The sequence below is a fragment of the Lissotriton vulgaris genome, chromosome 6, assembly GCF_964263255.1.
Source record: "Lissotriton vulgaris chromosome 6, aLisVul1.2, whole genome shotgun sequence".
Classification (NCBI taxonomy): domain Eukaryota; kingdom Metazoa; phylum Chordata; class Amphibia; order Caudata; family Salamandridae; genus Lissotriton; species Lissotriton vulgaris.
In genome coordinates this window covers 1728781769-1728806977 of record NC_141694.1, presented here as the reverse complement: position 1 = coordinate 1728806977, position 25209 = coordinate 1728781769, and the positions used below count along the sequence as shown (strand labels likewise).

The following is a 25209-nucleotide window of genomic DNA, read 5'->3' as shown; positions in this document are numbered from 1 at the left end:
GTGATCAAGCTCGCAGTTTTAATGTCCAGAGACTTGACCCGTTCATTTGTCTTACCCAGGTCCGCTCCGATAAGATTAACCTCGATCGCCACCGTGTCAATCTTTGCAGCGAGAGTTTCGTATTGTTGGCCAATGTCTGTCCGAACACTAGTAATGGCGCCCATGATGTCCTTTTAGTGTCGGCTCCTCCAATGAAGGAGTATCATCTACAGTCCCTTCAAGAGCCTTGCTCGCTCCACATGGGGACCCTTTTGGGCGAGTGTAGCGCTCTATAGTCTGGGTTTGGATGAAACCCCCACGATGCGTGCCCTTGGTGTTACGCTTCTCGGCATCCACCTTGCCCGCCATAGTAGGCTTTGAACTCCCACGGAGTCGTTGTGATCTGGTCAAAATGATCACGCTTTCGATGGACCTCAAGGGCAAGAGGGTTAAGAACTAGAGCAAACTCAGGATCCATAGCTGGGACGAGAAGACGAATGGGGCAGCCGTAGAGCGTCGTCAACAATGACCCAAAACGAAACCGAAAGTACCAGAGGGGCTGCGGGCGTGCCCAACTGGCCGTTGTTGTTGAGTTGCCACCTGGGTACTTCGGAGACTCAAGGCCGGGGATGGTCTACGATGTAGGCCACAATCTTCAGGATGAAGCAAGTCCGGTTTGCGGCGTCGGATTTAAGTTCCGAAAAGGTCCTCAGAGTCAGCAGGGCATAGTCAACAAATACCCGTCGATCAAAGCAGGATTTGTGACAGGATAGATGCGGGAGGCGAAGAGGGTCTCAGGAGCCCTGTGCTCACGCGTCCATCTTGGATCCGCGCGAAGCTCCTCCCGCACATCTTTCTTTAGACGTGGCTTGTCTAAAGAAAAGGGCTTCGCCTCCATGAATGTGAAAGTGCCACATGGGCAATAGTCAACAAACAAAAATAAAATAAATAATTAAGCGAACCGCCATTAATAAATAGATTAAAGCGGGTGGCGTGCTGCAACTTAGTGGGTGGAATAGCGGCAAATCATTAAACCAAATAGTGCTCACAGCCAAAATAAAGCAGACTGTGTAACAAGACAAGTAAAAGGTCCAGTTGTTATGGGAGGTAACAAATGCAGACAAGCCGGTACCAAGGATGGAATAACAAGCCTAATAACGATTCGTAAGCCAGCGTTTACAGAGGACAATGACACAAGTCAATTAAAAATATGGGCAGGGAGTGGGCGGGGCTCCAAAGCCATACTCCAATATTGCATGCTTTGCAGCAGCACATGTGCTGACCAAGCTCGACCTAAAAATGGGCAAACCCAACAGGAAAGCGTCTGGTATCAAAGGTGAGAAATATTGGCACTGCCAGTCCTTGAAATGACACTAGCTCTGGCCTGTTGCCAGAGCTGAGGGCTGCAGAGGTGTGGGTACAGAATATAGTGTAGGAAATGTAGTGATTCCTTAATATCATAACCAAAATATTGAAGACCAAAATATGAACAAGCAAGTGTAGATTTTAGCTTTTATATACCTAGCTTTACACATACATATACCTTATTTTATATATTTTCATCAAGCTACGCAGGCGTGGAGTTCAGAATTGCAAATCTGTATGAACTGCACTTTTCCTTGATATTTTGATTCTCAATATTTTGGCTATGATATTAAGGTATCTCCACATTGCCTACTAGATATTCCAGACTACAGTGAGGTGCAGATATAGAGAACAACCTTAAGTACATCTTTGAAACCCATTTATGGCTCAAGAGATCAAGGAGAAGTAGGATTTCTTTGCTAAATAAATATCAGCTTTACAATTCTAGGCTCCAGCCATAATTTGGTAATAGTTTCAACAATGGTTCCGTCGGGTATGAACACAATTGCTTTAAATCTTGTACATATCTTCAACTGTAATCAAAGCATAACATTCCTACTTATTATGCTACCTCAATTAGGTCATTAGAGTGCAAAACCAAACACAAGAAAGGGTCAGTATGATTTTTAATTATTGAATTATTTTTTCATTCATGATTTTGTTTGTTCATAATTTGAGCCAGGCATCTGTTTACTAGCACAGACCACATATTCTAACCAGCAATGGAGGTTTTCCTTCCAGGTAGATCCAGAATAAATCGGCTGCATATTTGTTGAATTTAATTGCGTGATTTTGTTCTAGGAGAGTCCAAGGTCGAAGTGACCAAATAATCAATATATTGTTTACCGCACAGTGACAAGTACCTACCAAACGAATAGCAATTAAGTCCCTGTATCTCAGGCCTCGACTGACTGGTTCACGATCACAGATTCTAGATTCAGGGTGGGGAGACCATAGTCTTGCACTCAACTTTCATTGTGTGGTGGTGAATCGGACAAAATGGGATTTCATTATATAAATCGACAAGCTATCGATCTCGCTGACTTTCGCGATGAACAGTGTTAATATGGAATATACATATACTCCTCTTAATGAAAATTTATTATAAGCTTATCCAGCTGGGTTGTATTAGTATCTACCCATGTCCGGCCCTTTTTGGGCTGTACTCTGGATTTCCTAAAATACAAAAGATCAAGATTCATCGGGTTCTGTTTTTAGGTCTCGCCTATCGACGCAGCGCATGCGCTGCTCACTTGTGAGACTATTGTCGTCTGTTTTGCTTTGGAAGGAAGGTGGAAGGTCTACCCATGCTTCTCATTGGCGCCCATGAAAAATCCTTGCTTTTGATTGCAAGGGAGGCAAGTTTGTTCCCTCCCTGTCTCCTGTTTGCCGTGCCTGCCCGGAGAGGAGATGTGCATGTGCATGGTGTGTCTTTTGCTGACGGCGGACTCAACAGGGCTTTCTTAATTGGGGGTTAAATGTATTGGTTTCACTTTTGGATTTCGCTGCATCTCACCAGTGGCGTTTTAAATATGTCACACATGCCGTGCAGCACTTCATTTACGACTTCCGTTATTGTGTGGGAGCTAAGCTCTGAATCCTAGCTTGCTTGCCCACATCACAGCGTTTTATTATCAGTTTGTAGCTTGTTTTTACAGCTATGGAAAAAAGTTTCTAATTCTCACCCTTTTCTGGTTATCTGGTACAGTATACTTGGCATCACTGCAGCGCGAGCTCAACCGCTGTCATTCAGAGATCCTTAAATACTCTTTGCTGCAGGGTGGAAAGAGACACGGGGGTCCTGGAACGAGATGGGCCTCGGTGGGCTCGGCTAGGTGAGTAAAGAAGTGCATGAGAAGTGTGGCTCAATGGTTAGAGCGGCAGACCCTGATGCAGAGGTCTAGCCCGGGACCAGGGTTCAATTCCCCGCCTCGGCGGGTCTTGGGCTCAAAAATTCCACTGACCTGATAGTTCTCGCCTCGGTGCCTATTCCAATCATGGAGTCCCACTCTGCAACTCTGGGCAATAGCTTGCTTAATCTCCACAACGGCCCCCACAACGCTAAGGATGCCTGGCCTCCATCTTGGGGGTGCCCAGGAGTGGACGCCTCACAGGGAAAGCCAGGATGGGTTCCACAGCGGTATTCGTATAAGCGCCTTGAGACCCTTGCGGGTGAGTAGTGCGCTATAGAAGTATCAATTTACAATTTATTTACATGAAAGTGAAGGGATGAATGAGTAAACAAACATCTTAGCAGTGCTGTTTTCGAACGAGAGTACTTCTACGCGCTGTAAATGGGTCATTTCAATGAGAAGAAAGGAATCATTTTATTTTATTTTTCATTTATTTCTGTGATATAACAAGCTGCCTGTGGGCTGGGGTCTGTTGTGGGCACTGAAGAGAACAGAAGACAGGGATGGCGCAGTCAAGGCACACGTCACGTGCTTTTGTAAACATACATTTTGTGACGCTCTAAGGAAGACTGGTGGTTCGCCTGTTTGTAACCGCCCCCAAAAGTGGCAGGCTATCTAATTGTAGGACAGCAGAGGGAGATCACTTGGTTTGGCCAGGATCACGCAATGTACAAGTAAGAGTTGAATAAAGTCAGTCTCCGAGTACGTTTTGGCTAAAGAATCCACCACAAGGGCCTGTCTCCCACCGCGGGACTGGTTACTCATCAAGTGGGGGGGGCGCGGGAGTGACTAGTCCCTTTCTTCGTTGCTCCTTTTAGCTTTTATATATCAGGTTACACCATTGACACGAGCGGAAAACACAAGACGGATCAACAATAGTAATATTTACTAATCACTAAAATAACAACACCAATGCATAGAGCCCCTCCCACATCCTTTCAGCTGTGAAGAACCACATCCAACCTTAAAGGCTAATTTCTACTAGTGTCTCTGTGAAAGGAAGAACGCTCAGTGGGTTCAGACCCAACAGAAACCGCCAGGTAGCGGGTAGGAACACCTTCCAAGAGTGTTCACATTCCTTTTAAGGCCGAAAAATGAGTGCCACAAAGTTGGGTTCACTTGACAAGAAGGGCGCCACCTGCAGGCCTGGCTGTGCTTCTGGGACTGGACCATGTATGTACATTGTAGAACAAGCATTTGCAATGCAATAGGTCTTGCTTTTACGTGAGTTTTAGGTATATACCTTGTAAATCACAATAACTTTTATTTATGTTTTGGTTTATAAAATGTAAATAAAAGGCATTGTTATTTACAATGCCAATAGCTCATACTTGCGTAAAGGCGAGACCTATTGCATTGAAAATGCTTGTTTCAGCATTTGTGTCTCCATCATTGTGGTCACATCATCAGAGTCCATGGGGCACTGCAAAGGCTGACCTTTGGCTATAATATACAATTACAGTACATGCTGCTTCATACACCGAGCTGCATTTAATAGACAGCTTAGTATCCTGTGCTGTTTTACAAAAAATATTATTGTGCATTTTTCAGAAGAAGCTGGGTGGATTTACAACAATCTGAAAAGTATTGGTCCTCCTTATTAGCTTTATTTTATGCTGAATTTGGTGTTATTATGACTAGTGATTTTTGTGTTGTCAGTGAGCAAGCTATCACAAAAAGTTTAAAAGACGGGTGCACAAAGTAGTGTATGTTTTTTTTCTCAGTTGAGTCTGAGCTAAGTTAACCAGGTATGTAGCCCAGTCCATCCTTGTTACACAGATACCTAGAGAAACTTAAATTTTAAATTTTAAACTTTTTAACGAAAAGATTTTTTGCAAATACGTATTTAATTAAATTTTTCTTCAAAGCAAATAATGTATGACTTCTTGAAAAAGTTCTAGATTGCCGTGTTCCACGCGTGGAAGATGCTGATGTACACAACAAGACATACAGTCCTGGAGACAAGTTAATAATCCGCTGTCATGAAGGATACCACACGCGCTACCCTGACTTAGACAGCATGGTGTCCGTTTGTCAAGATGATGGATCATGGGATAACGTACCTGTTTGTCAAGGTGTAGTATTTCTGAACATCTTATTGTGCTGCCAGTATTATAACCAGGATATGGGCCAATAACTAACTAGCTTTGCACTCCATATGTCAGAGCTCACTATCCTGAAGAGATAGGAGGTGACCTCACCTAAAGATAAATTGAGTTAACCACCTGTTTTGTTTTTGGCATGATTTTTTCTGATATTTTGACTCCAAAAGAATATTTCTGAACTGCTGTAAAATAGTCAAGATGTCTTTGGTAACCTCCATTTAGTACTGTTGTGAGTCAGTGTCACTGATAGATCCTGTCCCCACCTTTTAGTGTGTCAGAAAATCCGTAATCCTACGATGTTGTACTGCAGACCTTTCAACCACTATTGCGTTCCAGGTGTTAAATTCATTGAATTGTATCTGTTATGAAAAAGGAGCTGGGCCAGTAATATGGTGGCGGTGCCTAGCAGACGTATTATGATGTGGCTTGCGGACAGGTCTTTCCATGGCGGCGATGCCGCCAGGGAGAGGCTGGCAGGGATTGGCTTTGGGGGCCCGTTGCAGACCCCTGGGGGGAATGAGGGAGTGGGGGGTGCACTTGGGGGATACCCATGGTACCCCCTGAAGTTCCCTGCACCAAGTGGCAGGCACTGCGTGGTGCCTGCCACGTGGTGCACGGAAATGCTGTGCATGCACTTTTACCATTGCAGATGGTGCTGCAGCCTAATTGGGCCGGTGGGACCGCCGCACTTTTGGCGGTCGGTCCCTTCCCCGTTATGATGGCGGGCAGACTGATGTCCGCCTGCCATCATATTGAGCCCCTTGGTTCTTAAAAGTGTTTTTAGACTCTATATGGTGGGAGGCCCCTCTAAATCCACATAGTTCCGGCAAATACTAATGTCCATCTTTCCCAATTCCTTGCGTTGTACCTTTATTGTTGTTCATCTGTAAATTCTGCCCATACCTGATTACAGAGGTATTTTTAAGTGCTGCCCTGCTGCCCTGCTGTCATACCGGGTCTATGTTTTCTTCCTTATTTATTCTGTGGCCCCCAGTCACTCCGCAGCCTCCCATTCTTGGTGTTTTTGCAGCGGCTCTTCTGCACACAACTACACGCTGGTTCGCACTATTCCACTTTCTCACACACTATACTTTACCTATAGTGGCTAGGTAACTCCACAACTCTATTTTTCACTAACTGGATATACAAATATAGTAGCAAAATAAATTACTTTTATCCACTGTTTTTTAAGAGCAAAACTATTTAAAAAATTTGTATTTTGGTGAAACAACCATGCTACTCCCATGCATTGTATGAGGAAGTAGATTGTATAGTCAAGAATACGGTTTCAGAAATTGGAGGTGTTGATATTTGAGTATCATTCAAACACTGTCTGTGGATTAAGGTTTCGGGGTAACCAATCATGATTATCTTCTCAGTTTATTAAATTTCTGATTCAACAAAAATACAATATGTTACATTTCTCTTACACATGATCCCTCACACTTGACCAGAACAACAAGGAAGCATGAGATATATAATTTGGAAATAGCATGATACTGCTAGGTTCTTCCTACTTAGCCTTCTGATATAACCCATTTGTAAACCTATTTCCCTGGCCACTCTTAAAACTCTTTTCAATCAATCAATCAGGGGTTTTATAAAGTGTGCTACTCACCCGTGACGGTCTCAAGGCGCTGGGGGACTTGGGGGTGGAGGGGGAGTGCAGTTCCAGTTCAGTCAAAGAGCCAGGTCTTGAGGTTCTTCCTCAAGGTGTGCAGGTTCGGGGCGTCTGATGTTTGCTGGGAGTCCTTTCCAGGTCTTGGCTGCTATGTAGGAGAAGGCTTGTCCACCAGCTTTGTTTCTGCCGATGCGTGGGGTCTCTGCTAGGGCGGGGTCGGCGGATCGGAGGTTCCTTTTGGGTATGTGGAAGGAGACTCTCGTTGAGTATTTGGGTCCGATGTTGTGGAGGGATTTGTAGGCATGGGTGAGAAGTTTGAAGGTCACTCTCTTCTCGACGGGGAGCCACTCGACGGGGAGCCAGTTGAGGTCACGTAGGTGTTGGGTCATGTGTTTGTGTCGTGGTGTCCCCAGTACGGGTCTGGCTGCGGCATTCTGGATGGTTTGGAGTTTGTGTAGCAGAGTTCTGTTGATTCCTGCGTAGAGTGCGTTGCCGTAGGCCAGTCTGCTGGTTATGAGTGCGTGGGTGACGGTCTTTCTGCATTCGGGGGTGTAATGGCTGGATTTTCTGAGTAGGTGGGATCAGCCCCCAGGGGCCCCTCCAACCCAGCCAGAACGTACTCACCTTCCCTCCTCAGGACCACCTATCCAGGCACCTGGTACCTACCTGAGGATGGGGAACTCGCAATATACAAGCTCATATTATTAAGAACACCACTAAATCTATAGGGATACTAATAATACTCACTGATTACTAGGGATATCCATACCCTACACCACACTTATTCACATCAGTTGGTCTCGCGGCCACCCTGACCCAGACCGTTCTACCCTAGGGCAGATATGACACACAATCCGGTGCGTCTACACACGGGCCTGCAGAACCCAATGCTCCCTTTTCCAAACTGTTCGCAATCCTGCGAAACTACACACTAGTTCAACCTCCTAGTGTTCTCACTTATTCAAGCCACAATCCAGTGGGTATACACACTGATCTCATACTCGGCGCTCTCACTAACGCCGCATACCAACGACGACCACATTCCTATGAACACCTATACATATATATATATATATGGGGAAGTCTCTTCACTAAGGGTCTGCTACTACAATAATATTATGGGATGGTGTACTAACTTAGTCCCTTGGTTGCAAGTCTCCTCTCTCCCTCACTATTACTTACCTGATCAGGGGTAGCATCTGTTCAAACAGTAATACCTACCAGGAGTGATTAACTTCACTGTATGGGGATAAAGATATACACACTATGTGACTGAGTTATTTCTTGATTTAAGCGCTCCTACCCCCCTTTTTGATCCATCAGTGGCTCAACAGCAACTGGCTTGAAGCCAGGATAACTTTATCATAAAAGAACTCATACACACTAATTCACTAATTAATGGGGTCATTTATTATTAGTACAATATAAACCTTTACACAGATCTGACAAAGACTATAGGTAGAACACACCGCTTGAAAGAGAAGGGTTAAACATAACAGGAACACTCCGCTGAAAGGGAAAAGATTAGACATAAAGTGTAAGTGTAACTAATGTGATGAAAACAATATCACCTGATTAGTGTGAAGTCTTGTTCTAGCTGTCATCTGGGTTCCTCTCTCGTCTGTGCCTTGGCTCATCTCAGACTCTCTCTCTCTCCTGCACTCTTGGGTACACCTCTGCGCTGATCGCTCTGTCTCTGGACTCCTCTCCCCCACACGGACTGTCTCCACCTTCTATCTTCAATCTTAATGGTTCCTGCCGCTCTGATCACCGTTCATTCCACTAGCTTATTCACTCTGTCTCTGCGCCAATGTCCAATTAACTCCATCTGCTCCCATAGGTTAGTCCACGATCTCTCCTCTGTCTCTTCTAAAAGGCATTACTTCAGACTCCAGCTATTCACACCTCCTCCTGATAAGCAACTGCTTCTGACTGCTTCCTTCAGTTCCAGCTCACTATTCAACTCAGCTCTTCTCCAGCTTGAACCCTCTCTGCTTGACTCCCTCTGCTCGACTCTCTGGCTGACTGACTCTCTGCTTGACTCTCTGGCTGACTGACCCTCTGCTTGACTGACTGACTCCGCCTCTGCACTTCACTGATATAGAATGCTGTTTCCTCATGGAAAGTTCCAGCCAGCAGCTTCCTCCCACCAATCCCATGCACCAGGCTCCTTGCGCTAGACGCTCCCACAGTGACCAGTCTGCTTGTTTCGTCTAGAGACCTGAGCCCGGGAACAATTCCTGATTAGATTCAGCTCTGGCCGGTTCTCTCCGGTCCGCTTAGGGCGAACAACAGTTATAACTATAAACTTTGCCTTTGCCCTGAAAAGCCTCTCAGCTTCATCAAGATGGAGTCCCTCTAGCTCTAGGCCTGTAGGCCTGAAAGGGGTGAAATGCTCCTTAGCTCTGTCAGAATACCTACATAAACCATACCAAAGTGTCTAATATGTCAAAGCCAATAGGCAATAGACAGGTTAAAGTCAAGAATAAAGGCATATTAAGCAGCTATCCTCTTATAGGTCTGGAAAAAAGGGCTTAAAAGGGCCAACACAGGCTAAGAATACCTATACTAGATGCGAGCAAGATTAATGATCTATATCACTGCTAAATAAAGCCAAAAACTCTGCCATAACATTCCACCCTTAGATCCTTATCTTGCGAGCATCAATAAACAACAACAACCATCAAAACAAACATCAACATAATCTATCCAACATAGGCTAAGAATACCTATCCTAGATGTGAGCAAGATTAAGATCTATATCACTGCTAAATATCTCTGCCATCCACCCTTAGATCCTTATCTTGCGAACATCTTATAAACAATAACATCTAGATAAACAAACATCAACACAATCTATCAACAAATCAAAAACCTAAAAAACTCCCTAAAAACAATGACAACTCAAGGAAATTCCACCTGAAACTCAATTGTAGGGAATAGAAACCTAAAAACAAATCAAAGCACCCTTGACTTGAATGCTGAAACATATCTGATAACAACAGAAACTAACCAAAGCATCCTCAAACTAAATGTGCCTCAACTTCTAATGATAACTGGTGAAATCTAGTGATGTAGGGACTTATGTGTTGAATGAAAACAGCAAGGGGCCTAAATGGGGCCTACTTCGGACAACTTAAGGCTAAATGAGGCCTACCTACTATTGTCAACTTAAGAACTAAATGTGTTTCAACTCCTAATGAGAAAACAAGAAAGGGCCTAAATGAGCCCTACCTACTTTAGTTAACCTAAGCTAACATTTTGGTGAAATCTGAGAAGTAGACATGATAAACTGTGTCAAGGTTTGGGCAAACATTAATACATAATCATACTAAAAGACACACCACCCAGAACAATCCAAATTTTAAGGTAACCACCCTTTGATCAATCAAGGTGAAAATGTAAGAACAGTAAAAAAAAAAACAACAACCCCATTTCTACAAGATAGCTGGTGTAACATCAAGCTTTTAAATCACACTGTGGAACACATGTGCGCACCACCATTCAAAAAAAAGTCCTTCATTGGCAAAAACTGTTTTGAAGAAAACAGAAAAACTATAATAGGTGACATATTTTTTGCTTTAAAAGTGGGGCCTGCTTGTCCAAGGGATTATTCATCAAATCCTTTTAAAATTCTGTAACAAATAAAACAAGGTTGTGGGTTTTATTTTTTTTTTAAAAGTGGGGCCTGCTCGTAGTGATGTCAAGAAAAAATTGCAGGCCAAGCGATAATGTCCAAATTCTTCAGTGTAGGCCACCACCCTGCATCCTCGGTATCCGGACACTTCCTCCAATGCGGCCATCCACCACCCTTCCGGTCTGGTCTGGTCTGGTTCCATCATCCAAAAACAATAAACTAAAATAAAAACATGAAAGTAAAAAGCTAAAACAAAAAAGAAGTGGAAGGGGGAGGGACCCACGCACAACCACAACTTCAGCAATCCTAGGAACAAGAGAACAAGTATCATTATTCTTGCAAAATAAAAATTTCCATTTAAAAAGCACCCCGGGTGCCTTTCATTATTGAAAAGAAAATATCCTAATTAATTAAAAACATTCAAAATTTAACTTTTAATAACATTAGCAGGGCCTAACATACCCTAATCCTTACTAAGCCAGCCCCTCCCTTCAGAGCAGGAGCCACGCTACAGTGTGAAGCTACTTTGAAATACCGCCAAGTGATGAGCCTCTCTAAACCAGCCCCTCCCTTAAATAAACAAGCCATCCGCGGAAGAAAATTGGATTGTAGCCAATCATAACGAACAGGGACGTGATCGAAACTTGCAGAATGAAGGAAAAAAAAAACTCGTCTGCACAAACCAGCTGGTCTGCCAAGGTCGACAAACAAATTCCTTGCCTGTTCTCATGCCTTATTTTCTAACTAACGGAAGCTAGCATTTAAAAAAAAAACAATTCTGTTACAGTGTACTGCCAATTAAAAAAGCTCCAGTTTTTAAAAAGACTTTAGTCCAACTAATTCAGCTAAAGGCAAGACACCTAAAATATGGGCGCTTATTTAGAAAGGGGCAACTACCTTTTGCACACAAGATTATACATTCTGCATTTGGGAAAAAAAACGAATTAACATGGTCCATTTGTCAGCTGCTGAAAAGAGAAATAATTTGTAAAACAACATAAAATGCAGATACATTTCAACATTGTATTTAATTTAATGTTTTGCTGATACATTTATAAAAGCATACATTTTAATTTACATTTGGGAAAATAATAATGTTACATTTTAACATTTTTTTCTTTCAAAGGCACATGGTTGCCTTCCACTAATTAAAAGCACATGTTACCATGCACTGTCGGGCAAGATTTATTATTCTCAACCTATCATTATTGCAACCAGCACATTCCTGTCTAGATGGAAAACCCTCAAAGAAATAATTAATGAAAACAGCCCGTAGCGTGCACTCTAACGGGCCATCTTTTTAACATTTCACTCATTTAAAAAAAAAAACACAGCTCTCTCCGTAATCCGACTGGTTGATTTATAACCACATCAGTTCCAAGGCAAACCCACACAAATTCGTAGACGCATTTCAAAAGGAATGCTAAATGAACAGAACCCTTCGCAAAACACAAGATGGTACCTTTCCGTCAAGAAACTGACAAAGCACATAGGCAGACCAAGGAATCAAAAAAAAAAAGTCAAAATCAAACCATCAAATAATCCTTAAAATAATCCACTGACTTTTATAGTCAGGTCAGATAACCATGCATGTTGACAGCATGTAAAAAAAAAATAAAGACTGCCATCTCAACTCAAGATATTAACCCTTTGGCAGCTCAAGCAGAATCATTTCCCAACCATTGCAGATACATGGGAAAATCATGATCACATTTCTTCACGTTTACAGATGACACGTACACATATTTTCAAAAACGTTATCCCCAAGCACCCGAGAGAGATCCAGCTCCCTCCTGCCAAACGTAATGATAACATGCCCTGTCCAAGCCATGACCACATGGCGCTATTCACAAGCCATATTTACAAGACAAGCCTTTCACAAACAACATTTCCAAGGCGCAATGCACAAGGAACACAGCAGATCAACATGAGAACATGCACCTCACAAGCCACAATAATATGGCGCTATTCACAAGCCATATTTACAAGACAAGCTTTTCACAAACAATGTATCCAAGGCGCAATGCACAAGGAACACAATAGATCAACATGAGAACATGCACCTCACAAGCCACATTAACATGGCGCTATTCACAAGTCATATTTACAAGGAGCTATATTCAAAGAACTCCACAAATCATAGACCAATGAACACATTTCACATTGCACAGCATAAGCAGATGCAGCAAGCAATTTAATGGGCAATTTAAAAGCATTTTTTACACACATTTATACAATTGGACCATCACATAGATGTAACTGGCTTCCTCATGTAATGCCATCCTTCAACTCTGACAGTTTAAACACCAAGATGAAAACCATTCCTTCCACCCTGAATAAACCAAATGCCATGATGTAATGCAATCTCCTCACGCTGCAACTGTTCAAGCCCTTATGTCTAACAAGCTACATAAACTGCAACATTACGCCAGATGGAACCAGCGTTCAGGGCACTCCCACACAACACATGGGAAACAATCTAAGCACATGGCCAGGCACACAGGCTTCGTAAACTGTCCGACTACGCCAAAATGTAATGGCTGGATTTTCTGAGTAGGTGGGATCAGCCCCCAGGGGCCCCTCCAACCCAGCCAGAACGTACTCACCTTCCCTCCTCAGGACCACCTATCCAGGCACCTGGTACCTACCTGAGGATGGGGAACTCGCAATATACAAGCTCATATTATTAAGAACACCACTAAATCTATAGGGATACTAAGAATACTCACTGATTACTAGGGATATCCATACCCTACACCACACTTATTCACATCAGTTGGTCTCGCGGCCACCCTGACCCAGACCGTTCTACCCTAGGGCAGATATGACACACAATCCGGTGCGTCTACACACGGGCCTGCAGAACCCAATGCTCCCTTTTCCAAACTGTTCGCAATCCTGCGAAACTACACACTAGTTCAACCTCCTAGTGTTCTCACTTATTCAAGCCACAATCCAGTGGGTATTGACTGACTGACTGGGTATACACACTGATCTCATACTCAGTGCTCTCACTAACGCCGCATATCAACGACGACCACATTCCTATGAACACCTATACATATATATATATATATGGGGAAGTCTCTTCACTAAGGGTCTGCTACTACAATAATATTATGGGATGGTGTACTAACTTAGTCCCTTGGTTGCAAGTCTCCTCTCTCCCTCACTATTACTTACCTGATCAGGGGTAGCATCTGTTCAAACAGTAATACCTACCAGGAGTGATTAACTTCACTGTATGGGGATAAAGATATACACACTATGTGACTGAGTTATTTCTTGATTTAAGCGCTCCTACCCCCCTTTTTGATCCATCAGTGGCTCAACAGCAACTGGCTTGAAGCCAGGATAACTTTATCATAAAAGAACTCATGCACACTAATTCACTAATTAATGGGGTCATTTATTATTAGTACAATATAAACCTTTACACAGATCTGACAAAGACTATAGGTAGAACACACCGCTTGAAAGAGAAGGATTAAACATAACAGGAACACTCCGCTGAAAGGGAAAAGATTAGACATAAAGTGTAAGTGTAACTAATGTGATGAAAACAATATCACCTGATTAGTGTGAAGTCTTGTTCTAGCTGTCATCTGGGTTCCTCTCTCGTCTGTGCCTTGGCTCATCTCAGACTCTCTCTCTCTCCTGCACTCTTGGGTACACCTCTGCGCTGATCGCTCTGTCTCTGGACTCCTCTCCCCCACACGGACTGTCTCCACCTTCTATCTTCAATCTTAATGGTTCCTGCCGCTCTGATCACCGTTCATTCCACTAGCTTATTCACTCTGTCTCTGCGCCAATGTCCAATTAACTCCATCTGCTCCCATAGGTTAGTCCACGATCTCTCCTCTGTCTCTTCTAAAAGGCATTACTTCAGACTCCAGCTATTCACACCTCCTCCTGATAAGCAACTGCTTCTGACTGCTTCCTTCAGTTCCAGCTCACTATTCAACTCAGCTCTTCTCCAGCTTGAACCCTCTCTGCTTGACTCCCTCTGCTCGACTCTCTGGCTGACTGACTCTCTGCTTGACTCTCTGGCTGACTGACCCTCTGCTTGACTCTCTGGCTGACTGACCCTCTGCTTGACTGACTGACTCCGCCTCTGCACTTCACTGATATAGAATGCTGTTTCCTCATGGAAAGTTCCAGCCAGCAGCTTCCTCCCACCAATCCCATGCACCAGGCTCCTTGCGCTAGACGCTCCCACAGTGACCAGTCTGCTTGTTTCGTCTAGAGACCTGAGCCCGGGAACAATTCCTGATTAGATTCAGCTCTGGCCGGTTCTCTCCGGTCCGCTTAGGGCGAACAACAGTTATAACTATAAACTTTGCCTTTGCCCTGAAAAGCCTCTCAGCTTCATCAAGATGGAGTCCCTCTAGCTCTAGGCCTGTAGGCCTGAAAGGGGTGAAATGCTCCTTAGCTCTGTCAGAATACCTACATAAACCATACCAAAGTGTCTAATATGTCAAAGCCAATAGGCAATAGACAGGTTAAAGTCAAGAATAAAGGCATATTAAGCAGCTATCCTCTTATAGGTCTGGAAAAAAGGGCTTAAAAGGGCCAACACAGGCTAAGAATACCTATACTAGATGCGAGCAAGATTAATGATCTATATCACTGCTAAATAAAGCCAAAAACTCTGCCATAACAGGGGGGTATCCATTTGAAGGTCTTTTGGAGGATGCGAAGGCAGTTGAAGCTGGTGGAGGCGACGGAGTTTATCTGGCGGGTCATGGTGAGGGAGGAGTCCAGTATGATGCCGAGGTTCCTTGCATGGTCTGTAGGATTGGGTGGACTCCCAAGGGTGGTGGGCCACCAGGTGCTGTCCCATGCAGAGCTGGAAGGTCCTAGGATGAGGGACCTTGTCTTCTCCGAGTTGAGCTTCAGGCAGCTCTCTTTCATCCAGGTCGCAACGTCTTTCATTCCTTCCTGGAAGCAGAGTCTGCTGTCTTCAGGGTTCTTTGTGAGGGAGAGGATGAACTGGGTGTTGTAGGCGTATAAGACTATTCTGAGCCCATGCTGTCTGACGATGGCAGCGAGGGGGGCCATGTAGAGATTGAGAAGAGTGTGTTGCTGAGTGACGATCCTTGGGGTATGCCTCAGTTGATCTCTGTGGGTTTGGAGAGGAAGCGAGGGAGTCTGATCCTCTGGGTCCTGCCAGAGAGGAAGGATCGGATCCAGTTTAGGGCTGTTCCTTGTATCCCAGCGTCGTGGAGTCTGGCTGCGAGTGTGTGGTGTGAGACAGTGTCGAAAGCTGCGGAGAGGTCTAGTAGGATGAGGGCCGCAGTGTGTCCCTGGTCGAGTAACATGCCGATGTCATCAGTGGCTGCGAGGAGGGCGGTCTCGGTGCTGTGGTTGCTGCGAAATCCGGACTGGGAGGAGTCCAGGATGGAGTTCTCTTCAAAGAAGGCGGTCAGCTGAGCGCTTACGAGTCTCTCTGTGACTTTGGCAGTGAAGGGGAGCAGAGAGATGGGCCAGAAGTTTTTTTCAGGTCCGTCTGGTCGGCCGAGGGCTTCTTGAGGAGGGGCTTGACTTCCGCCCGGTTCCAGTTGTCAGGGAAGATGCCGGATTTGGAAGAGGTAGCGATGGTCCACCCTAGTTTGGGTGCGATGGCGGCAGCGACCCTGTGGTAGATGTCTGGGGCAGGGGTCCATGAGGGCTCCGGAGTGGGTGTTGTTCATGGTCGCGGTGATGTGTTCCACTGTGGCAGGATTCCAGGTAGTGACGTTCGGCTTGTTGTCGGTGGTGGGGAGTGGGGTGGTGTCTGTCCGCTGAAGTTGTCATAGAGGGCCTTGATTTTCAGATGTAAGTAGGAGCTTAGCTTGTTGCAAAGTTCCTGGGATGGTGACATGTCGGTGGCTTCGCTGTTGGGGTTGGTGAATTTTTTTTTAATGTTGAAAAGTTCTTTGGCGTTGGTTGAGTTGGTCTTGATCTTGTTCTTGATAGTCCGCTTGGTGTCCCTCATCTGCAGGTGGTATTCCTTCTGGGCGTTCTTGTAGTTGTTCCGGTCTTACGGTTTTGCCAGGATTTCTCGAGGCGTCTACAGGAGCTTCTACCTTCTTGGAGTTCGGTGGTGAATCAGACGGCCTTCAGGGGGCGTTGCTTTGCGGGGTGGCAGGGGGTTGCAAGTTTGTTGGCGCAGCTGGAGATACAGCGGTGGAGTTCTTCGGCTGCGGAGTTGGCGTCGGTCTTGGCTCTGGTGGGGTCTCAGAGAAGGGTGCGGTTGAGGTGTTCCTCTGTGATCTTGCTCCAGTTCCTTCGTGGAGGGCGCGGGGGGGTTTAGGTGCGGGGTGGTGTTGAAGGTGAAGTGTACGCAGTGGTGGTCCGTCCAGGGGGGCTGCGTGGTGTGGCTGAATCGGATGTTAGTTCCTCCTGCGAAGACGGAGTCGAGGGTGTGTCCTGCTTTGTGCGTGGGAGTGGTGACTAGCTGTTTCAGTCCGAGGTTGGAGAGGTTGTCGAGGAAGGTGGTGGAGTCTTGGTCACTGCGGTTGTCGAGGTGGAAGTTCAGGTCTCTGAGTAGGATGTAGTCTGTGGAGGTGATGGCGTGGGGTGCGACAAGGTCGGTGATGGTTGTGGCAGACTGGGTGCGATGTCCCAGGTGCTTGTAGGCGAGAATGCCGCCAAGCGTGGTCTTTGGGCTGGTCTGGATCTGGAAGTGGAAGTGGAGGTGTTGGCTCGGGGGTAGCTTGTGCTGGAGGTGGAGAGTCTGAGGGAGATCTTGTGTGCGATGGAGAGTCCTCCTCCTGGGTGGTGGGGGCGTTCTTTTCTCTGAATCTTGTTGGGGATGGCGGTGGGGATGGCGGTAGCGATGTCGGGCTGGATGTGGCGGTAGCGGGGCAAGTTTGCGTCGGGAAAGTACACAGCGGAAAAAAGGAAGGGAATACGGATTTTTCAATAATGAAGCACAACAGCAAGCAACACACAGAATGCAGTAATTACAACGAACAGTTAACCAAAAGGGGAAAAGCGAAATGCTACGTTGGGGGCACACTCAGCGTGACGCTAACAGCAACAGAGGGACACAGGGGGACACCAAAATAACAATACAGGAACAGTGTAATTAGGCTCTCTTGTGTGCTCAGCATCTATAAATAGAGATGCGGAAATCACCTTCCTTATTATGTTTCCAATGAAAATGTAGTTTGCTGGGACAGATCAGAGGATAGAATATCTGTGTTTCTCTAGGGATGTTTTTCATCCACAACATTTTCCAGATTTCTTCGTTTGTGTACATTGCAAAGTTTTCCGGTTTTCCTTCACCCTCTCTCACGTAGATTTTTCTCGGCAGAGCGAGCTATATTTGATGCTAAGAGAACCCAGCCATTCTAGACATGACTTGTGGCGTGATTCATGCTACTTGCATATTTGTGTCACAATTCCTTGCTGAAAAAATATACACCGGGTTTGTCTGCGTAAGTTTACGTTTTGACATGCTTTCTTTCCCATGCACAGTGGCATTGCAGAGGAGAGGAACATGCAAGGGGTTATTCAGATTCTGACTGGTTAAAGGGCATTGCCATGTCAGCTTTATTTCTTCCAGTCTGCACCACGCATAGCATAGCTGTTATATGAAAGGTTAAAAAAACAAGCATTGGAAATGCAATAGGCTCGCATTAGGAAAGTTTGAGCTATTGGTCTTATAAATGACATTTTTTTTATTTATGTGTTATTTTTTAGCTGTGTGATGCTGGGGTGGTGCAGAGTGATGCTGTGGTTGCGCTGAGTGATGCTGTGGTTGCGCTGAGTGATGCTGTGGTGGTGCTGAGTGAAGCTGTGGTGGTGCTGAGTGATGCTGTGGTGGTGCTGAGTGATGCTGTGGTGGTGCTGAGTGATGCTGGGGTGGTGCTGAGTGATGCTGCTGAGGTGGCACTGAGTGGTGCTGCTGAGTGATGCTGGAGTGGCGCTGAGTTGTGCTGTGGTGGCGCTGAGTTGTGCTGTGGTGGCGCTGAGTTGTGCTGTGGTGGCGCTGAGTTGTGCTGTGGTGGTGCTGAGTTGTGCTGTGGTGATGCTGAGTGATAATGTGGCAGGGAAGGGGGAAAAAAAAGAAAGAACGAAAGAAAGAAGGAAGAAGAGGGGAAAGAAAGAAAGGAATGAAAGGGAGGGAGGAAAGGAAGGAAAGAATGGAAGAAAGAAAAGGAAGGCAAGAAAGGAAGGCAAGAAAGGATGGAAAGTAAGGAACGAAAGGAAGGAAGGAAAGGAAGGAAAGAAAGGAAGGAAAGAAAAGAAGGAAAGAAAGGATGAAAAGAAAGAAAGAAAGGATTCTAATTGCAAGTGTCAACATGAACAGGCTTGTTTTGAAGATGTAGTCCCCAAATTTGAGATTCCATGACAGAGACGGGCTGTGAAGGCGACAGGCAGAGGCCACGCGCGGTGGACATCAAAGGAAGGGTAGGAGGGGAAAAAAATTCATTAGCGAGCGAGAAAAGCCATAAACACCAGGGGGCGGGTAAGCAGATTGCCTTCAAGCTTGTGAGGAAAACAAGAGGGAGGTAACTGCTGTGAAAGCTGACAAACCTTCATTAAAAAAAATCTGCTGGCTACAAGCAAACACTACTTTGTGTGTGGATGTCTGATACCGTTACTCACAGCTAAATTGGTCAATGGGTGACGAGGACTGCCCTATATCCCTATGCTGTAGTGGGTGAGTGGTAGAAAAATGTAAATTGGTAGAAAAATGTAAATTACACAATAAAACAATGGGTGAGGAGCGCTGGCTGAATGCCCCCTTTACCAACGTGTGTCTAATATATATTAATCAAAGGCCAAATACAGACATATAAACACGCTCATTCTCCAAACAGTTTCGATTTCCTTGGAGTGGATAGCAAGGTCTCCATGGATCCTAGAGCACGGCCACTGACCGTTGACTGGATAGTAAAATACAATGATTATATGGATGAAGATGGGCCTTAGGACTGTGTACCTCAATGCGTATGCACATAAGCCCCCGCCCTGAAATAAATAAATAATGAATCCTTAATTATCAATAAGTCAGACTCGTCGAGTTTTCTGAAAAGGATACTCCGAGAACAGAGCAAAAACCAGCTCTCAACATAAAAAGCTTAATAAAAAAGAGAAAATTAATTTAGACCGGTCAGAGGGTTAATCTATTGAAGAAATCGTTTATTATACCGAATGTCTGCAAAAACCACATATATAAGAACCATTTAATTAAATCACGCAATGCTTATGATGGCAAATATATATCGCATCTATCTCGGAGCCTACTGCAAATACAAAACCTTTGAGGTGCGATAGTTAAAAGTTACAATAAGAACATTTGCTTTCTTGGCCAATGATTGCGAAAGGCAAAGGCCAAACAGAACAAGACGTTTCCTGACAGGAGGTTCCCCTAAAGGTTAGCTGGGCTGGGCAGAGCCAGTCGCATGTAGTGGCTGCTCAGATGAAAATAAAAAAACTAACATGCAGGTGACAGCATCGAGAGGCGTCTGACTGACTGAAAGCAGGATTGTCTGCCTTTCATGCTCATTTGTCAGCGATAAAATATTCCGCTCCGTCAATCTCCCGGATAAAACTGATTTTTGAAGCAGACGTTCGTAGGCGCTACTAGCATTTAAATCTAACACGTAGCGCATAACACGGCCTGTCCATATTGTGGATGCAGGAGGTTGCTCACAGAAATTTTAAACAAACACATAGCGCATAACACGGCCTGCCCATATTGTGAATGCAGGAGGGAACTCACGGAAAGGATCGTCGGAACTGGGACTTACTTTGCAAGTAGGAGTGGGGGGAGAAGAAAACCAAGCATACAGGCATACAACAAGTCAAACAAGTTAAAAAAAAATAAAAGTACACTGGGAGGGGGAGGAGAAACGCGAGTGGCGGCCGTCAAAGTGAAAGTACGGCCGGCCGGCTGTGGGCAGTGAATAAATTAGGGGAGGAGAAATGCCTGAGGCAGAGCGCACGCTGGGGGATGCCTGTGGGAGGGAGGCTGGTGGCTTTGATGTGCACGCGCTTTTTAGGTTAATGCGTTTGCGCATTGAGCTTGCTTTTCACGGGCACAGCATCAAATCGCCCGATGGTTAAGCTCTGGTTAAGCCCTTATGTCTCGCAAGCTCAATGCGTAAGCGCATTGACAGGCGAGCCCTAAAAACAACAAAAAGAAACTAGCAATGCCGCCCATGTTCTGGGGGAAAAAAACACACCCAACGCATTTGGAACGTTCATTTTACCATTTTTAAACACAAACGCCCAGTTTGGGGATCTGTCCTTAGGAAACATAAAATATATGTACGCTTGGCTATGCTCGATGACATGGCGGGCTGGATAGCACTGCTTATTTTCAGTAGAAGTGCTTGTGCCATTTCAGAACAAGCATTGAAAATGCAATAGGTCTCGCCTTTGATTAAGTTCAAGCCATTTGTTTTTCTAATGGTATTGTATAGCAAAGCAAATGGCTTTAACTTAATGAAAGGCAAGACCTATTGCATTTTTCATGCTTGTTTAAACGATGCCATTGGCTTAAACACTCAAGTGTTGTTATAAGCCAAAACAGGCTTGGGGTGTATAGCATTGTGTTTGCCCATTCCTTAGTATCTTGGCGTTGCAAATGCATGGTCGATTTTGCCAATGGAGTTTTTTTGTGTGCGTCTGTGTGTAATGGGGGGGGGGGGGGTTCCACAGAGTGTGCTCGTATTCTGCAACCTTCAGCTTAAGTCCTGTGACCAGAGTGCCTGTGGGTGGAGGCGGTACCGCTCACATTATTGAGCCATAAAGGGGAAGTGTGACCAATTTCTTGCAAACAGGTTTATGGTGCCCATGACAGACCGCCCAGTGAAGGTGAAGTGCGACGATAATCGTTTATCAAACGGACTACAGGCGGACGTAATTCTTAAGGCTGGGGGAGATAAAGACATAACACCATAACATACACCAGCCTCCCCTCTTAAAGAGCCACGTCGCTCCTTTTATTATGGACAGTTTTCGAGAACTGGGAATTCGTAAAATAAAAGAATGCATTAGGGTGTGGTAGCTGGTTTTCTTCGATGGGCAAATCTCAACGAACAGCTCTGCTTTGTAGCTGAAAAGCCTAGAAACTGCGTTTTTAATAACCTGCAACGAGGTGGCCACCTTACTGCATACCTTAAGATTGTATAACTACATTATAATTATGAGTGTTTATATAAAAACGACAGATTGTATAGGTGCAGCAGTTTCCGCTTTTGTAGTGCTAAAATAGGTGTAAACATCATCACCCACACCTGATGTATGTCGGGCAAGCTCAACACATCCATGTGTAAACATCTCACCAACAGCTGGAGCAGACATGGCTACCCACTCATCCAGACCCCTAGATTTTCTAACCATAGAAAACAGTTTCCTACTCACTCAACTGTGCTACTACCTCTCAGGCCCTGCACCTCTGGCGCGTTTGGTGTAGAGTGATTAATGTAGTTTCGTCTCAACTCCATGAGAGGATGTGGTCTCCCGGCCAGAGCTGCTGACTCTGGAGCTGGGAAACCAAGGTTCGAGCCTCAGGATCCACTCCACAACCTGTGATTCTGGGCAAATCACTTAATCTCCCTGTGCCTACATAAATAAATGTATCCTTGTATAACGTAAATGGTGCTCGTGTAAAGCTCACCAATACCTTCTGGTGGAGTTTGCGCTATATAAATCTGCATAAAGTAAAAGGGAGGTAGCAGTGGTTTTGCCTGCCATCACTTACTGCTACTTACCCTTAGAGGAGGTAGGCTACAGATAAACAAAAAAGATACAATGACTCTCTCCCAAGGGGGATCTAAGAAGATGGCCCCTGGCCTGAAATGAAGAGATGTGTACTGCCAGTAACTCCATGCTGAACAAGAGGTATTACTTTTTTGTATTTCACTTGAAGGTCAAAATAACAAATACATTTCACATTGCAACATGTGGAGCCTCACTCCGGAACAACTCTTCAAGCTAGAGGGCCCCCCAACCCAGGCCGTAGCCAGGGAACGGTACCAAACTGAATGTGGTATTACAAAGTGGCTGCACCAAAATCTTTCGTACTAGAGGCCCCAAAGCACTGCCTTTCACAAATTGGATAAGCTGGACCCCTTAATCGGGGATATAGAGAGAGCAGGGCACACTGATCCCCAACAACAGAGAACACTTTACAAGTACTCCTTCCGAAAACCACCACTGCCCGAACATGACTTTGAACCGGCACCCAAAGCGGGAGCAGGCAAGCTGAATCCTGAGGGAATAAAGCACTTACCTCGGTCTTCGAGTTGTACTGCAGGCCAGAATAGAAGGACTTCATCCCAACCATGTGACTGAGGGGTTGGGGCGGGGGTTCGAGATCACAGCACTAGAACTGCTCCCGTGGTCCGGGGCCAAAACAAGAAACAGGTAGGTCAGCAAAAAACGGGAGGAAATTGGAAGCTCAAGGTGAGCGGACTCCGAGGTGTTATAAAGGCGTCGTGGGTTTGAGGTGGTCAGTGGTAGAAGGCGCAGATCCACCCTTCTGGGCTCGCCTGTCGTCTCCTCTCTCTCTGTCCAACTTCTTGATTGACTGAGAAAGAAGCGTCGATTTCTTAGCTTTATGGGGCCATGTGTTTCTAATTAGCGTTAGAGGTCGGGGGCAGTGCACTCCTCCACGCTAATTAGACGCACATGGCCCCATAAAGATAAGAAAGTGCTTTGCGACAGCAGCAAAGCATGCGACCCAGTCCGGACCGGAGGCGAAAGACCATCAACAAAAAACCCTCATTTCCAATGGCAGGCCACCGTTTAGCATAAACGGTGACGCCAGCCAATTGAAATGAGGGGCGGGGCTTCCAGTCCCCTTCTAAAAATCTACTCTCCTACAGAATCTCTTGCTCAGTGAGCAGCACTTTACGCTGCAAAACCAGGCGAGACCTAAAAACACTGCTGACAGCAGCAGTCTCATAATTTGAGGGACTGTCTCTGTACTGTTGTGCTGGTCACATTCTAGTCTCAGGAGATACTTCGTTTACCATCCACTCCCTTTTGGGTGTGGATACACATGCACATCACACTCCTTCATCACAGGTGTCACGAGTGACGTGTCCCTGCTAATCAAAGGGCCCGGGTGCACATGCTCGTGGCCAGTTATCCAGTACTATACAACTGTGTGTGCATGTCTTATTGCCAAGTATGTGGGCCTAGCACACACAATATTACAGTCCCTAGGACGATAAAAGGGATGCCTCTAACATTCCACTGGGTTAGGAGTTGGCCTGACAAACTTTTTATAAGACCCTAAGGGAATCATTTAGAACCTAGAGATAATGCAGCATCCATCAAAAATTGTCAGATGGCCTGTCCACTAAACTTTCCATTCCCATTCTCATTTATAAACGAGGCCCCAACTTTATTTAGAAGCGGAGGAGGCACCATGTTTCCTTAGGCAGAGTCACAGCTGGATTCAACATCAGAAACAGCCTTTCAAGTGCTGGGCCATCAGATGACGTAGCATCGGAAGGCCTGCTTTCCTTAGACCAGGCATTCTGAAGCCTGATATCGAACTCTATTTTTGCCTATCCACAACCATCATGATTTGCCTGGTGGTCCCTGGTATGAAGAAATAATATGTGCCCCTCCGCCCCCCACCTTATGAGTTGAGACAAAGGGCATGATTTAGATTTCGGGCGGACGGGTTACTTCCTCACAACAGGATATTATGGGATTTATATTTCGACGGACGGGCTATCCGTCACTGCTGTGACAGAGTAACCAGTCTGCCGAAATTTAAATCCGGCCCAAAGTTTGCACCACAGATCTCAAGTTCACTGGAAATACACTTTCTGGAAAGAAAACCATGCCAAAGACGGGGTCATAATATGGTCAGCACATGTGAAGGCGGTGCCTCCACATTGGCGGCTGCTAGTGAACAGAAGTGGTGGGGCAGGGGGCGCATGAGGGAGAAAAAATAAAAGATCAGTTCCCTGCCAGCTGCTGCCTCTCCCCCATCCTCTTGTTTTCCTGACTCCTGGCAGCACACAGGCTCCCAGACTCCCCTAAGCCAGTCACAACGCTGCTGTCATGCTGGTAATATTATCACCAGCATGACAGCAGAGTCTTGATTGGTCTAAGCAGCCGTTTTTGCTGCTCAGACAGTGCCTGGGAGCCTGGGACTGTTCTTCATCCGGCTGTGCAACACAGCCGGTGGAGAAATGATAAGGGGCTCATTACAATGTAGGGCGGAATCACTTCCGCCCAACACTTCATCGGTTATGGAACTGACCGACACCCAGTCGGTGGCCCCGGCCGTCCCATTAGGATGCAACCATTCCTATATTTTACTATGAGAGCATGCATTCCGGCCGTAATGCATGCTCCCATAGCAAAATGGGAGGTGAGGTTCATCCCTGAACCCCGTTGCAGGCACCTCAAGGTACCTGCCACAAGGTGCAGGGATCAACATGGGTGCCCCACGGCCTCCAATTGGAGGCCGTGCACCCAAGGGGCCCTGCTGAGGGGCCCCAAAGAGACTTTCCGGCTTGGTTTCCATGTCAGACAGTCCAGCATGGAAACCATTCCGAAAACAGTCATAATAATCTCAATGGCCCTTGAGATTACTTGCCGCATTCCGACTGGCGGACTGGC

At 45.6% G+C, this 25209-nt stretch overlaps 1 protein-coding gene across 4 annotated transcripts in view; it reads left to right on the top strand.

Annotated features, from left to right (window-relative positions):
• Positions 1-25209, top strand: part of SUSD4 (sushi domain containing 4) — a 193374-nt gene that overhangs the window by 79934 nt on the left and 88231 nt on the right. For all 4 annotated transcript variants that reach the window (XM_086927955.1, XM_086927956.1, XM_086927953.1 and 1 more), the window contains one exon: positions 5153-5332. In XM_086927955.1, coding sequence (XP_086784081.1) covers positions 5153-5332 — 180 coding nt within the window. The remainder of the gene's footprint in view (positions 1-5152; positions 5333-25209) is intronic.